The sequence below is a fragment of the Mobula hypostoma genome, chromosome 27 (genome assembly GCF_963921235.1).
Source record: "Mobula hypostoma chromosome 27, sMobHyp1.1, whole genome shotgun sequence".
Classification (NCBI taxonomy): domain Eukaryota; kingdom Metazoa; phylum Chordata; class Chondrichthyes; order Myliobatiformes; family Myliobatidae; genus Mobula; species Mobula hypostoma.
Window position 1 is genome coordinate 37,642,236 of NC_086123.1, and position 15,623 is coordinate 37,657,858.

The window sequence follows — 15,623 nt, forward strand, 5'->3', positions numbered from 1 at the left end:
GTAAGCGAATTGGAGCAGGACCAAGTCGCCACTTAGACAGGAGCTGATGTGTCTGCAGGGATAGGACTGTAGTCTATGGGGATTAAGTTATTTTTCACTGTCACTCTCCGTTGATCTGCTATTCATTGTGCACTTTCTTGCATGGGGGGATATTGCACGATAAACTGTTGATGAGGTTTGTTCCTGTATGCTGTCATGTCAGTCTCAAGTTCCATTATTCAATAATACACACATTATGAATGTGTTTACTTCTAATGACCTCTTTGTGTGTGTCTTTCATCTCTTGTCAGTTGTAGATGGACTGCTCACCTGGGAAACACGTACAGCAGTCTCTGACTGTGGTGTTGCTGGGCTCCTTCCAATGCTGGCTGCATCTGTCTTGGGTTTCCCGGTGCCTGCCCGCATATTCAGCAGTGCACCCGCTAGAACTTCACTTGTTGTCACACCTAGTGCTCACTCCAGGCATGCCTTGGTGACCCCCAGGCAGCGGCCGTATCACTCTGTTCGAATTCTGAAGTGAAAGGGTATTGCTTTTTATACCTGCAGCCAAGTTTTAGTTTCAGCTGCCCCTAACATGGAGGGCAGATGCTGACTGGAGCACCGCCCAATCTGGGTACAGACGTGCCTGCATTTGTTTCGGTTTTGGCCCACACTCAGGTGGTATTTTATTTCCCAGCTGCAGAGTATTCCCCAATCCATCACCTGGGGACACGTTGATGGGGCACAAGAAACCCGTCATGGGTTATTATGTTTTTTATATTGTAGTTGTCTTCTTTTGCACATTGTTTGTTTATCAACCTTTGTGTGTAGTTTTTCATTGAGTCTATTGTGTTTCTTTTTATTCTACTGTGAATGCCCGCAAGGAAATAGCATCACGCTGACCGTGGTAGAATGGTGCTTAGCAAGATGCTTTTACAGCTCCGTGTATTCTGGAGTTTGAAGTTCAATTCCAGCCACCGTCTGTAAGGAGTTTGTACATTCTCCCCATGACCATGTGGGTTACCTCCAAGTGCTCCAGTTTCCCCCAGTTAGTAGGTCAACTGGGCATTGAAAATTGTCCTGTGAATTAGCTAGTGTTAATTAGGTGTGTTGTGGGGTGATGCAGCTTGTCGGGCTATCCCACGCTGTTTCTCAAAAAGTAAATTAATAAAATGAATCTCAGAGTGACTTTGATAATACACTTACTTTGAACTTTCAGTGAAGCAAATGTAGCTCTCGTGATCTACATCAGTTGGCACATTGAAATGAACACGAATCCCTTTTGATCTTAATTTGAGGATCGTCAGATGAAGGACTGAGCAATCTATCCACATTCTACCTTGCTCAATACTAAGGACATCACAATACTGCTGCCGGTAGTACAGCTTTCTCCCAGCTTTACTGAGCAGGTTTGATTCCGAACTGCAGTGGTGTCCACCCTCCTTGTGACCGCGTGGGTTCCCTCTGGACGCTGAACTTTCTTCCCTCTTCCTAAAGAAATGTGGTCAATCGGTTAATTAGCCACTGTGATTATCGCTAGTGTGTAGGTGTAGTGGTAGAACATGTGGGGAGAGTCAATGTGCTTCCGTGAGAACAGATCACAGGGAAATAAATGAGGGAACGTGATAGATGGGATTGCACTGAGAGATAGCATAGAATCGATAGGCCAAATGGCTTCCTATTCCGTGAGGGAAATCAATGAAATACAAACATATAAAGGAACTATATGAAAATGTACTGTATGATTGGATCTGAATGCCAGAACTCCTTTCCCAGCAATACTCTGGGAGCACCTTCTCCAGAAGGACTGCAGTGGCTCTCCGCCATCTTGTCAGGGGCAATTAGGAACAAGCAGTATATGGCAGCATTCCCAGCAATGGCCACGTCCTGTAATGCATAAATAAAAATCAAGTGTGACTACTTTGTGTCATTATCTTGCCTTTATAATTTTTGTTGAACTCAATGAATGTTTTTTTTCTCTCTCCCCTGACCATGGGTAGACATCCAGTGACATTGCACAGATCCAAGAATTGCAGAATCAGCTAAAAGAAGCAACAAAGGAGAAGCAAAACTTCGAAGGAAAGGTAGGAGGCTTCACACACGAGTCTTGGACCATAAAGTAAGCTTTGAGATAGGAGCTGCTTTCTTTGACTTGTGTTTTCCAGCATAACTCCACCTGGTAAGTGTAATGGCCCAGATTTATCTGGAACATAGAACAGTACAGCACAGTATTGATGCTTCTGCCCACAGTGTTGTGCTGATCAATCTAACCCCTTCCCTCCTACATAGCCTCCCATTTTTCTTTCATCCATCTATGAGACACTTAAATGTCCCTAATTTACCTGCTTCTGACACTACCCCCAATAGCGTCCAATACTCACTGAGTCAAAGGAACATCCCCTCATTCTTTTCTCCAAACACCTTCAATTTGTGCCTCCTCATTTTGGCTTTTCTGCTTTGGGAATAAGTCACTGGCCGTCCACTCAATCTATGCCTCTTATCATCTACTACACCTCTGTAAGTCACCTCTCATCCTTCTTCGCTCCAAAGGGAAAAGCCTGAGCTCGCTCAACCGATTCTCATAAGAAATGCTCTCCAGTGCCTGGTATGGTGGTAGAGACAAACACATTTAAGAGATGTGAAACACCCTGGTTTCCTTGACTGCATAAGTCAAGGGAAGACACGCTCAAGTCCCGCCAAACTTGTGAGATTGAGATAGCTCGTCCCAACCCAAACCCCGGTTTGTGCGGATGCTGTATCATTTGCTACCCTGTTACAAATTAGTACAACAAGATAACAGACAGCACACTGCATACGATTAAAGGAATTATATTTATGAATCTTAACTCAAGGGTTAGTAAAGAATAACAAAAATAAGAGAGCCCATTCTAATGAAACAGTCAAATGTGCACGAATTGGAGCTCACCTTGAACTTCTCTGTCACTCGTGCTGGGCCCTCGGTCTATGTGAATGCCCTCACCACCTTCCTGATATCGTTTGCAATCCATCTCGAATAAACAGTCTACCAGCAGCTCGTATGCCACGACTGGTTCTCCCCAGTGTCTTCTCTCTTCGTCTCCTCTCGAACAAAAGCCCCAAGCCCAATCTTATCGTCCCTCACCAAGAAAACCTCCTACTAATTGGATGGCACACATTCCCTTATCTTCAACAATAAACCCAAATAGGCTGAAAGCAGAGCAGGCTGCTCTTACAGAACTGCTAAATGAAATACACACAGCATAACAGTGAAAATATGAACCAGGGCATCACAGGTGTTTAGATAGGCAGATGAATATGAGGAAGATGGAGTAACATGGACATTATGTAGATAGGAGGGATTGGACTTTGGGCTGTTTTTGATTTACTTCTTTGCTGGTTTGGCACAACTTTGTGAGCCAAAGGACCTGTTCCTGTGCTGTACTATTCTATGTTCTATGTTCAATCCAGGCAGCATCCTGGTAAATCTCCTCTCCAGCCTCTCTAAAGCATCCATGTCCTCCTATAATGAAGTGACCAGAACTAAACACAATGTTCTGTGTGGTCTAACCAGAGTTTCATAGGGCTGTACCATTAATTCGCAGCTCTGAACTCTGTGACTCTTTTTCCCCTAGGTTTATCAATAGTCGAGACCTAACAAGTCAACTTCATGCCACAGTGTCAATGAGAGGTTGTTGATGACCCGCACATTTCTTTGATATTCTGGCAGGAGGTTAATTTTTTCTGAAGTCAAATGTTGCTGAGGTCTAATAAAAGTTTATTAGCAGGCAACACACATAAAAATTGCTGGTGAACGCAGCAGGCCAGGCAGCATCTCTAGGAAGAGGTACAGTCGATGTTTCAGGCCGAGACCCTTCGTCAGTACTAACTGAAAGAAGAGATAGTAAGAGATTTGAAAGTGGGAGGGGGAGGGGGAGATCCAAAATGATAGGAGAAGACAGGAGGGGGAGGGATGGAGCCGAGAGCTGGACAGTTGATTGGCAAAAGGGATATGAGAGGATCATGGGAGAAAGAAAGGGGGAGGGGGGAAGCCCAGAGGATGAGCAAGGAGTATAGTGAGAGGGACAGAGGGAGAAAAAGGAGAGAGAAAAATAAATAAATAAATAAATAAATAGACAAACAAACAAACAAATAAATAAATAAATAAATAGATAGATAGATAAATAAATAATGGATGAGGGACGAAGGGGAGGTGGGACACTAACGGAAGTTAGAGAAGTCAGGGAGGGGGAGAAGGTGGAGAGGAGGAGGGGAGGGGGATGGGGAGGGTGATGGAGAGGGGGGATGGAGAGGGGGAGAGGGGGCTTCCCTTCCTCCACCATCAACTCTGCTCTCAAACGCATCTCTCCCACTTCACGTACATCTGCTCTCACTCCATCCTCCCACCAGCCCACTAGGAATAGGGTTCCCCTTGACCTCACCTACCACCCCACCAGCCTTCGGGTCCAACATATAATTCTCCGTAACTTCCGCCACCTCCAATGGAACCCACCACTAAGCACATCTTTCCCTTCCTCCCCCCCCGGCTTTCCGCAGGGATCACTCCCTACGTGACTCCCTTGTCCATTCGTTCCCCCCCCGCCATCCCTTCCCATCGATCTCCCTCCAGGCACTTATCCTTGTAAGCAGAACAAGTGCTACACATGCCCTTACACTTCCTCCCTTACCACCATTCAGGGCCCCAGACAGTCCTTCCAGGTGAGGCGACACTTCATCTGTGAGTCGGCTGGGGTGATATACTGCGTCCGGTGCTCCTGATGTGGCCTTCTATATATTGACAAGACCCGACGCAGGCTGGGAGATCATATTGCTGAGCACCTATGCTCTGTCCGCCAGAGAAAGCAGGATCTCCCAGTGGCCACACATTTTAGACCTTAAGACCATAAGACAAAGGAGCAGAAGTCGGCCATTCGGCTCATCGAGTCTGCTCCGCCATTTTATCATGAGCTGATCCATTCTCCCATTTAGTCCCACTCCCCCACCTTCTCACCATAACCTTTGATGCCCTGGCTACTCAGATACCTATCAATCTCTGCCTTAAATACACCCAATAACTTGGCCTCCACTGCTGCCCGTGGCAACAAATTCCATAGATTCACCACCCTCTGACTAAAAAAATGTTTCTATGAGGTCTCCCCTCATTCTTCTAAACTCCAAGGAATACAGTCCAAGAGCAGACAAACGTTCCTCATATGTTAACCCTCTCATTCCCGGAATCATTCTAGTGAATCTTCTCTGTACCCTCTCCAATGTCAGCACATCCTTTCTTAAATAAGGAGACCAAAACTGCCCACAGTACTCCAAGTGAGGTCTCACCAGCGCCTCATAGAACCTCAACATCACATCCCTGCTCCTATACTCTATTCCTCTAGAAATGAATGCCAACATTGCATTTGCCTTCTTCACTACCGACTCAACCTGGAGGTTAACTTTAAGGGTATCCTGTATGAGGACTCCCAAGTCCCATTGCATCTCAGAACTTTGAATTCTTTCCCCATTTAAATAATAGTCTGCCCGTTTATTTTTTCTGCCAAAGTGCATAACCATACACTTTCCAACATTGTATTTCATTTGCCACTTCTTTGCCCATTCTTCCAATCTATCCAAGTCTCTCTGCGCGTCCTGTTCCCATTCTGATATGTCTATCCACGGCATCGTCTACCGTCAACATGAAGCCGCACTCAGGTTGGAGGAACAACACCTTATATTCCATCTGGGTAGCCTCCAACCTGATGGCATGAACATTGACTTCTCTAACTTCCGTTTTTGCCCCACCTTCCCTTTGTACTCCATCAGTTATTTATTTATTATTATTATTAATTTTTTTCTCTCTCTCCTTTTTCTCCCTCTGTCCCTCTCACTATACTCCTTGCCCATCCTCTGGGCTCCCCCTGCTTTCTTTCTCCCTAGGTCTCCTGTCCCATGATCCTCTCATATCCCTTTTGCCAATCAACTTTCCAGCTCTTAGCTCCATCCCACCCCTTCCTGTCTTCTCCTATCAATTTGGATCTCCCCCTCTCCCTTCCACTTTCAAATCTCTTACTATCTCTTCTTTCAGTTAGTCCTGATGAAGGGTCTCAGCCCAAAACGTCGACTGTACCTCTTTCTATAGATGCTGTGTGGCCTGCTGCGTTCACCAACAATTTTTATGTGTGTTGCTTGAAATTCCAGCATCTGCAGATTTCCTCGTGTTTGCGTTTATTAGCAGGCTTAGTTGTCTAGCCTAAAGCTTGGAACTCTTCTGCAAACCAGTAATGAATTGTTTAAAGGTGCATGCAAAGAGTTTTAAAGATTATACATAAATTGCTCTGTTTGTATTGCACTGAATCGCAAATTTCCTTTTGGTTCCCCCTCTCTCTGTGAAAGTTAGAATATATGCGATATTGAAACCTTGATCTGTCTGAAAACGACAAAAATAGTCATTGTACAATGTACGTTAAAAGGAAGCCCGAGCCTTGTTCATTCATTGATAGGTCTTTGAAGAATGTGTTTCCAAGAACACCTGTTCTCAAGATCTCTTGCAAGTTTTGGTCTCTGGATCACAGAAAATTCCTTTGATCATCTGGTTCTAATTCTACAAGTCTGCACAATTAGTTTTGATTCTTTTCTGAAGTTTGAAGTTTAAATTCAAATTCAAGTGTATTGTAATGAGTATACATACCCAAGGTACACATGCCATGAAAATTAGCATTTTATAGCAGCAGACCACACATTATAAACATAAATTAACATCAATTTAACAACATAAATTATGCACAACTCACATGACAACAATAAAAATAGCATAATGGCATTCGTGCAATTTCAGGAAGAGAGAAAATAAATAGAGTCTGAGGTGTTCGTGTTCTTAGGTCAGGTTGAACCTTCAGGAGTGGGTCTTTCGGCTGCTGTACCTCCAGCATGATGGATTTATCAAGGAATGGCATGTCTGTTTATAGCCTGGCTAGATACAAGCTGTTGCCAGTTAGTATTTCAGTAGTGCTCAGCAATGTCAGTGCTTGAGAGCCTTTGCCCTCTTGTTGACTGTGTCTCTCCCCTCTCTGAGTTGGAAGGCTCCAGGTCCAGTCTCATTTCTGAGTCCTGAATGCAAGTCTAGGCTGCATCGGGCACTATTACTGATGCTCTGATGCCAGAGTTAGATGATTGTAGATGAAGCCGTCTAGGTGGATGAGAGAGGCTCCAACACCACATAAAGACAGGCAAGAGGAGGAGTCATCTGAGGTAGCCTGGTATCTCTCAGACACAAACAGTTTTTCTGTTTACAGAATAGCTACTGGTTAGAAACTTGACCATACATCACTAGCTAAGAAGCGCAATGGGACTTCCTGAAAGAGAAGTAAAGGTGCAATATAAATGCAAGTCTTTATTTCCTGTTCTGGTTCGAGTCTTTGAAACAGTGAAGGTTTCTTTGCTGTTACTATCTTTTCTTTCTGATGCTGTTATCCTGACCTCTACTGCAAGTTTTATGGAAGGTCCACTTGCCTTACCACTTGTGAAGAGTGGATGTTTGATTTTGAAATTCATCCATTTGTTTATATACTGTGTCTTTGTACACAATTCAATCTATCCATTCCCATACTTATCTCCATAGCCCAGTATTTTTTCTAAACTCCAATTCCATTGATAGGTGCAGTTGAATGTTCATTCATCACAACTTCAGTCTTTGTTTCTTACTGTTTGATCAATATTTATCTTCTTGCCTCTTCTCAGTAGTTTATCCGTCACTTCCAACTCTGTCCCTGCATCTTGAATTATCCACAGGCCTCTCTATATCCCCAATATAAACCATCTAGATTCTACAACCTCTATCAAATCTCCTTCCAAACATCTGTCAGTCTATTTTCACAACTGGAATCTCTCGTCACTGGAACCACAGCTTCCCCTGTATGGAGCCTGTCTTAACTTCTCGCTGCCTCTGTAAATCAGCCAGCATAATCAAAGACCCCACCCACCCTGGATGTTCCCGTTTTGCCTCTCTTCCATTGGGCGGATGATACCAAAGCTTGAAAGCAAGTACTATCAGACTCAGGGTCAGCTTCCACCTCGCTGTTACAAAACTATTGAATAGTTCTCCGGTATGATAAGTTGGACTCTTGACTTGGCAATCTACCTCTTTATAACCTTGCACCATATTGTTCAGCTGCACTGCACTTTCTCTGTAGCTGTTACACTTTACTCTTTATTTTTATCTTGTTCTACCTCAATGCACTGTGTAATGATCTGACCTGTATGAACAGTTTGCAAGACAATCTTTCACTGTATCTTGGCACACGTGACAATAGTAACTAATTCCAGTTCCAAATCATTGTAGTATATTTTATTTCTCCTTGTCTAGGGCCTTTCCTTCCTTCAAAATACATGCACTAACAATCTGGATAGGAATGTAGGAGGTATGATTAATAACTTTGCAAATGACAGGAAAATTGGTGGCATTGTTGACAAAGGGAGGAGGATAATTGAGCTTATTATCAAATAGAGTTACTGTCATATGCCCAACTACAATGAGGTACAGGTACAATGAAAAACTCACTTGTAGCAGCATCACAGGCACATAGGTACAGCCCACACTCTGCATGTAAATTAAATACAGTACATAAATTCTGCAGGACAATGAGGACAAGATAGTTGTACACGACAGGAAGATATTGATCAATTGGTAAGAATGGCTCGAACAACAGCAGATTGAATTTAATCCTGATAAGTGCAAGGTGATGTGCTTTGGGAGGACCAGTAAAGGCAGGACATGTACAATGAATGGTCGGTCTTGAAGGAGTATTGAAACACAGGGGATGAAGTACACAAATATGAAGACTTCTGAAGGTGGCAGCATGGGTAGGTGACGTGGTGAAGAAGCCATTTGGGATCGTTGTCCTCATTAGCTGAAACACAAAACTTAAAAGCAGGAAATTTAAGAGGAAGTACCGTGGTGTAATGGTATCACGGTGCCAGTGGTCAGCAATCGGGATTCAACTCCTGCTGCTGTCTGCAAGGAGTTTGCATATTCTCCCCATGATTGAGGATGCCTTGGTCTCCTCCCACTTTCCAAAGACATACGGCTTAGGGTTCAAAAGTGAATAGGCATGTTATGTTGGTGTGGGAAGCATGATGACAGTTGTGTGCTGCCCAACGTACATTCAGATTGTGTGGTCCGTGATGCAAATGATGCATTTCACTGCATGCTTCAATATACATGTGACAGATCTTTAATTTTTAATGGTACAACTTTATAAATGGTACACCGTTAGGCCACAGCTGGAAGTGTGTGCAGTTATAGTTAGGAAGAGTGTGATTGCACTGGAGAACATTAAGAGGAGATGTTGCCTGGGATGCAATGTTTCATTCATGAGGAGAGGCTGGATTTATTTCCCTTCGAGCAGAAGATGTTGAGAGGGGAATCATATAGAAACTTCTAAATAGTGAGCAGCATCGATAGAAGAACATTTCTCCATGGCAGAGGTGTCTAAAGTACAGGCGATTTATTGTCAAAATACATCTATATCAGCATGTACTACCCTGAGTTCATTTTCTTGCAGGCATTCGCAGTAGAACATAAAATTAATAAACTATAAAGACTGACAAACAAGCTATGTGCAAAAGAATGCAAAAATAAATAAATAAACAATGCTGAGAACATCAGTTGTAGAGTCCTTGAAAGTGAGAACATAGTTTGTGGAATCAGTTCAGAGTTGAGGTGAGTGAAGTTATCCACACTGGTTCAGGAGACTGATATAAACTAGAGGCACAGGTTTAGGGTAAGGGGTAAGATTTGAGGAAAATCTTTTTCATGCAGAGGTGTGTTTGGAGCCTTGACTGCTCAGACTGAATACACACCTGGATGAACATTTGGTAGAGAATCTACAGACCAAATGGAGTCAGAGTGGTATGAGGTGAAGGCTTTGTTTCCAAATTGTATGACTATTTGATTCTATGAGAACTGGACACAATGCTCTGGTTACTCTGATACCTCCTGACCTGATGAGTCCCTCTAACATTTTGTGTGCGTTGCTCAGGATTTCCAACAGCTGCACAATCTGTGCTTGTTCAGCATAATCTTTCAGAATTGTACTTTAGTGTTTCTATATTAATAAAGCCCATGATCTTATTTCATTTAGTCAACACTCACTCAAGCCACTGTGCTAGCTCTAGAGATTCTCCCACACACAGACTCAGATCCGTGATTCCACAGTCCATTGAGGATTATAGCATTTGGTCAATGTGACCTCTCTTTTCTGGTCAAAATGTAACACAGACCCTCACGTTAAACCTCCTTTGGTGTTGATCACTCCATTTCGCCACCAAACAAAAATTGTGAGGGGTTTAGATGGGATAACTACAAGCAGGGTTTTCCCACCGAGATTGGGGTGAGACTACAACTAGAGGTCATGGGTTAAGGGCGAAAGGTGAAATATTTAAGGGGAACATGAGGGGGAAGTTCTTCAACCAGAGGGGCGGAGTGTGAGTGTGGAATGAACCGTCAGCGGAAATGTGAATGCATATTCAATTGAAACATTTGAGAGAAGTTTGAATAGGAGGGGAGGGTGGACTGTGATCCAGCTGCAGGCTGATGGGACTAGGCAGAATAAAAGTTCAGCACTGACCAGATGGGCTGAAGGGCCTGTTTCTGTGTTGTAGTGCTCTATGATTCTATGACCCACCTAAGGCCTGCTAACATCTATCCTCCATTAGTTCCATGGTAAAGCAGTTTATCATTTTATTTCTTTCATTGGATTTGTAAATTATCATAAAATGCAAGATAGCATTTTACAAACCAGTTTATCATTTTAAGCACCTGTTGCCGTGGCAGAGTATCCCTCCTTCTCCAGTGATATAATGTAGTGACTTTATCAAGAAAAGGTGCAATGTACCTACAGTGAGAGTTAGAGTCAGAATCATGCAGAGAGACAGCATAGAAACCAGCTCTTCAGTCCATCAAGTCTGTACTGGCTATCAACTATTACTTGATTCCGAAATTAATCCTGTTTTTCATCCTTCCCACCACCACCCGCCCAAACGCATCCCATTGACTCCTTCCACTCGTCTGCAATGGTCAATTAACCTGCCCGGATCTGGGCCATACCCTCCAAATATCCGGACCTGCCTCTCGGTTTTTTGCACTACCTTACTTGCCCTTTTCTATTTTCTATTTATGATTTATAATTTAAATTTTTACTATTTACTATCGATTTGTACTCCAGGGAGTGCAAAGCACAGAATCAAATATCGCTGTGATGATCGTATGCTCTAGTATCAATTGTTTGGCGACAATAAAGTAAAGTAAAATAAAGCAAATGGCATGTATTTGGGATTCGGGGAAAAACCAGAGCACACATGAGGAAATTCACAGAGTCATAAGGAGATTGTGCAAACTCCACATAGACAGCACCCGAGGTCAAGATTGAATCCAGATCTCTGGAGCTGGGAGGCAGCGAATTTACGACCTAATCCACCCCCGTTGCCACTGAGAGATAGTCCGATTGTTTTCTGTTACCTGAGTCGTGGTTCACTGTGTGTAATTCGTCTTTCTCAAACCTCAGTTGCAGGTGGCGGAGAGCAGGATTGAGTTCATGGAAAACTCAATGGTGGAACGTGGAATTGTAAGCCGGCAGGAGGCTACCATCTGTGATCTCGAGAACAAGCTCGAGTTCCAGAGGGCACAGCTCAAGAGATTTGAGGTGAATTATGTCATTTTTTGAAGTTCTTTTCTCTTAAATTATTCTCTTGTCCTTGTCAAAGTTTTTAAACTATTACATCAACCTGGGAATCACTTGAGAATCCTATCTGTTTGGAAGGGAATACAAAAAAGACGACATTTGCCCATTATAAAAAACATGATTTGAATTCTAATTCTGATTCTGAAATAGCAAAGACCACACCCACCAGGACAGTCTCTCTTCTCTCCTGTCCATCAGACAGAATACCCACCCAGACAGTCTCTCTTCTCCCCGTCCCATTGGACAGAATACCCACCCGGACAGTCTCTCTTCTCTTCTGTCCATCAGACAGAATACCCACCCAGACAGTGTCTCTTCTCCCCGTCCCATCAGACAGAATCCCACCCAGACAGTGTCTCTTCTCCCCGTCCCATCGGACAGAATACCCACCCAGACAGTCTTTCTTCTCCCCGTCCCATTGGACAGAATACCCACACAGACAGTGTCTCTCTTCCCCTTGTCCATCAGACAGAATATCCACCCAGACATTCTCACTTTTCCTGTCCCATCGGACAGAATACCCACCCAGACAGTCTCTCTTCTCCCCTGTCTATCAGACAGAATACCCACCCAGACAGTGTCTCTTCTCCCTGTCCATCAGATAGAATACCCACCCAGACAGTCTCTCTTCTCCCCTGTCTATCAGACAGAATACCCACCCAGACAGTCTCTCTTCTCCCCTGTCTATCAGACAGAATACCCACCCAGACAGTCTCTCTTCTCCCCTCTATCAGACAGAATACCCACCCAGACAGTCTCTCTTCTCCCCTGTCTATCAGACAGAATACCCACCCAGACAGTGTCTCTTCTCCCTGTCCATCAGATGGAATACCCACCCAGACAGTCTCTCTTCTCCCCTGTCTATCAGACAGAATACCCACCCAGACAGTCTCTCTTCTCCCCTCTATCAGACAGAATACCCACCCAGACAGTGTCTCTTCTCCCTGTCCATCAGATAGAATACCCACCCAGACAGTCTCTCTTCTCCCCTGTCTATCAGATAGACTACCCACCCAGACAGTCTCTCTTCACCCCTCTCCTATCAGACAGAATACCCACCCAGACAGTCTCTCTTCTCCCCTCTCCTATCAGACAGAATACCCACCCAGACAGTCTCTCTTCTCCGCTGTCCATCAGAGAGAATACCCACCCAGACAGTCTCTCTTCTCCCCTGTCTATCAGACAGAATACTCACCCAGACAGTCTCTCTTCTCCCCTCTCCTATCAGACAGAATACCCACCCAGACAGTCTCTCTTCTCCCCTCTCCTATCAGACAGAATACCCACCCAGACAGTCTCTCTTCTCCCCTGTCTATCAGACAGAATACCCACCCAGACGGTTTATTGAGATACAGCAGGGAGTAGACCCTCAGGCCTTTCCAACCGTGTCTCTCCTGATTTAATCCTACCCTAATGACAGGACAATTTACAATGACCAACTAACCTACCAACCAGTACGTCTTTGGACTGTGGGAGGAACCCAGAGCACGTGGAGGAAACCCACACGGTCACGGGGAGAATATATGAGCTCCTTTCAGACAGTGGCAGGAATTGAACCCCAGTTGCTGGTATTGTAAAGCATTGTGCTAACCACTGCACTACTGTGCCATTCTGATTTAACTATTTAAACTCAATTCCAAGTTTTCCCACCTCTCCCTGTAACCTTTCACCCCCTTGCATATCAAACTGTTTCCCTTGTAAAGACCCTCCTTCCTCCATCCATTAAGGAAGGGAGCTCCAGAGGCTCCCGATCCTTTTAGAGAGAGCAAAGTAATCTCATCTCTGCCTTGAATGGACGACCTCATTTTTAAACAGTGAACCACTCATTCTAAGCTGAGGAGACCTAACATCATTCAATTAGTTTGGAGTTTCCCAGTCTCCAGCAACAGTGATGTCATCGTCTCAGCTGGGCATCCAATCACTGAAGCAGCCGGGGGGGAGGTGGGGGGGCGGGGAGGTGGTCACAGAATGCAAATCAAAAAGTATAAAGCCTTTTTGTAACGAACAATTTACAGAAAGTACAATAATGATTATGACAATCGTGATGTCCAGTTACAAGTGAAGTATTGTAAAGAAGTGTGTGTTATCATAGTCATGGAACACTACACACAGAAACAGGCCCTTTGGCCCACCTAGTCCATTCCAAACTATTCAACTGCCTAGTCCTGTAAACCTGCACCCAAACCATTGCCCTCTATACCTCTCCAATCTATGTACTTACCCAAATTCCTCTTAAGTGTTAGTCGATCCCACCTCAGTGCAAAAAAGTTTGCTCACATTTATGGTACATATCTATACCTATCATAATTGTGTACAGTATACCTCTATCAAATCTCCCCATTCTCCTTCACTTCAGGGAATGAAGTCCTACTCTAGGCAACCTTTCTCTGTAACTCACATCCTCAAGCCCTGGCAAAATCCTAGCAAATTCTATCTGCACTCTCTCAGTCTTAGTGATATTTTTCCTGTAGGTATGGGACCACTTTATCATTTTGAAGCATTTTAATTATAATCGTCATATAAAAGTTATGTTTGAGCTGCAGAGTAGTTATTAAGGCTTTCTCAGCGTATTTTACAGAAGTAGTAGTTCATAAACAAGAGAAGATGATCAATGGAGCCGCAGGAGGCTGCACTTACTCTAAATGGAGCCACACACAAGATGCTGGAGGAACTCAGCAGGTCAAACAGTATCTGTGGAGGGAAATAGACAGTCAGCATTTCGAGTTGAGACCCTTCTTTTCTGGGCTCAAACTGTTGACTGCCCAATTCCCTCCAGCATCCGCGTTGCTGAAAGTCTGATCAGTTCAACTCATTACTGGAGAGTACATTAAGACCATAGGACGTGGGAGAAGAATTGAGCCATTTGGCCCATTGAGTCTGCTCCGCCATTTCATCATGGCTGGTTCAGTTTTTCTCTCAGCGCCCGTCTCTTGCCTCCCCCACCCCTGCCCCGCATCCCTTCATATCCTGACAAATCAAGAAACTACCTACCTCCACCTTAAATATACAAAAAGCCTCGGTATCCACAGCTGTCTGTGGCAAAGAATTACACAGATTCACCACGCTCTGGCTAAAGAAGGATGCCCTCTATTCTGAGGCTGTGCCCTCTGGTCTTAGACTCTCCCACCATAGGAAACATCTTCTCCACATCCACTCTATCAAGGCTTTTCACCATTTGATAGGTTTTAATAGGTCACCCTAATTGGGACCTTGTCCAAGAAACCTGCAAGCCAATGCACTTTGCAGAGGTGTGTGGAATCACTAGCCCATCTTCCGAGTTTACACTTTAACAGTGTATGTGTGAACAAGATTTATTGTGTGATTTCAACCATAAAATCCCAATCACTATATAACTGTATTGTGTAGTGTATAAACTGACACAGAAATAGAGGATTGATTGAATTAGTCCAAGTATCCGTTACATATTGATTCGAAACTTGTCAGTGTACCCTTCAGTGACAATTGAAAAGGTTGCTTACTTTTCATCCCTGCATATTAATATTTATTTTCATTTTGAATGAACACACAAGATGAAAGTATTGTTTTTGCTAACAACCCTGCATCAAACATGAAGATTAGTTTTTGTTTTCATTGTCACGTGTACAGTGAAACGCACCTTTTGCGTCGTCGTTGTTTTTGCGGTGTACTGGGGGCAGCCTGCAAGCGATGCCACGTTCCCAGCACCAACGTGGCACGCCCGCAACTCACTAACCCCAACTGTATACCTTTGGAATGTGAGAGGAAACGCGAGCACCCTGAGGAAACCCACGCAGCCACGAGGAGACATACAAACTCCTAGATAGTAGTGGAACCAAACCCTTATCAGTGATCACTGTCGATGTAAAGTAATTATGCTAACTGCAATTCTATCATACACCCCTAGGTGCCAAGAAATATAGTCTGAAAGTCCCTAGCAGCCTGTCCTATCTACTGCCG

General features: G+C 44.0%; 1 protein-coding gene across 6 annotated transcripts in view; it reads left to right on the forward strand.

Annotated features, from left to right (window-relative positions):
• Positions 1-15,623, forward strand: part of LOC134338586 (unconventional myosin-XVIIIb-like) — a 471,306-nt gene that overhangs the window by 391,045 nt on the left and 64,638 nt on the right. For all 6 annotated transcript variants that reach the window (XM_063034529.1, XM_063034531.1, XM_063034532.1 and 3 more), the window contains 2 exons: positions 1,980-2,063; positions 11,511-11,648. In XM_063034529.1, coding sequence (XP_062890599.1) covers positions 1,980-2,063; positions 11,511-11,648 — 222 coding nt within the window. The remainder of the gene's footprint in view (positions 1-1,979; positions 2,064-11,510; positions 11,649-15,623) is intronic.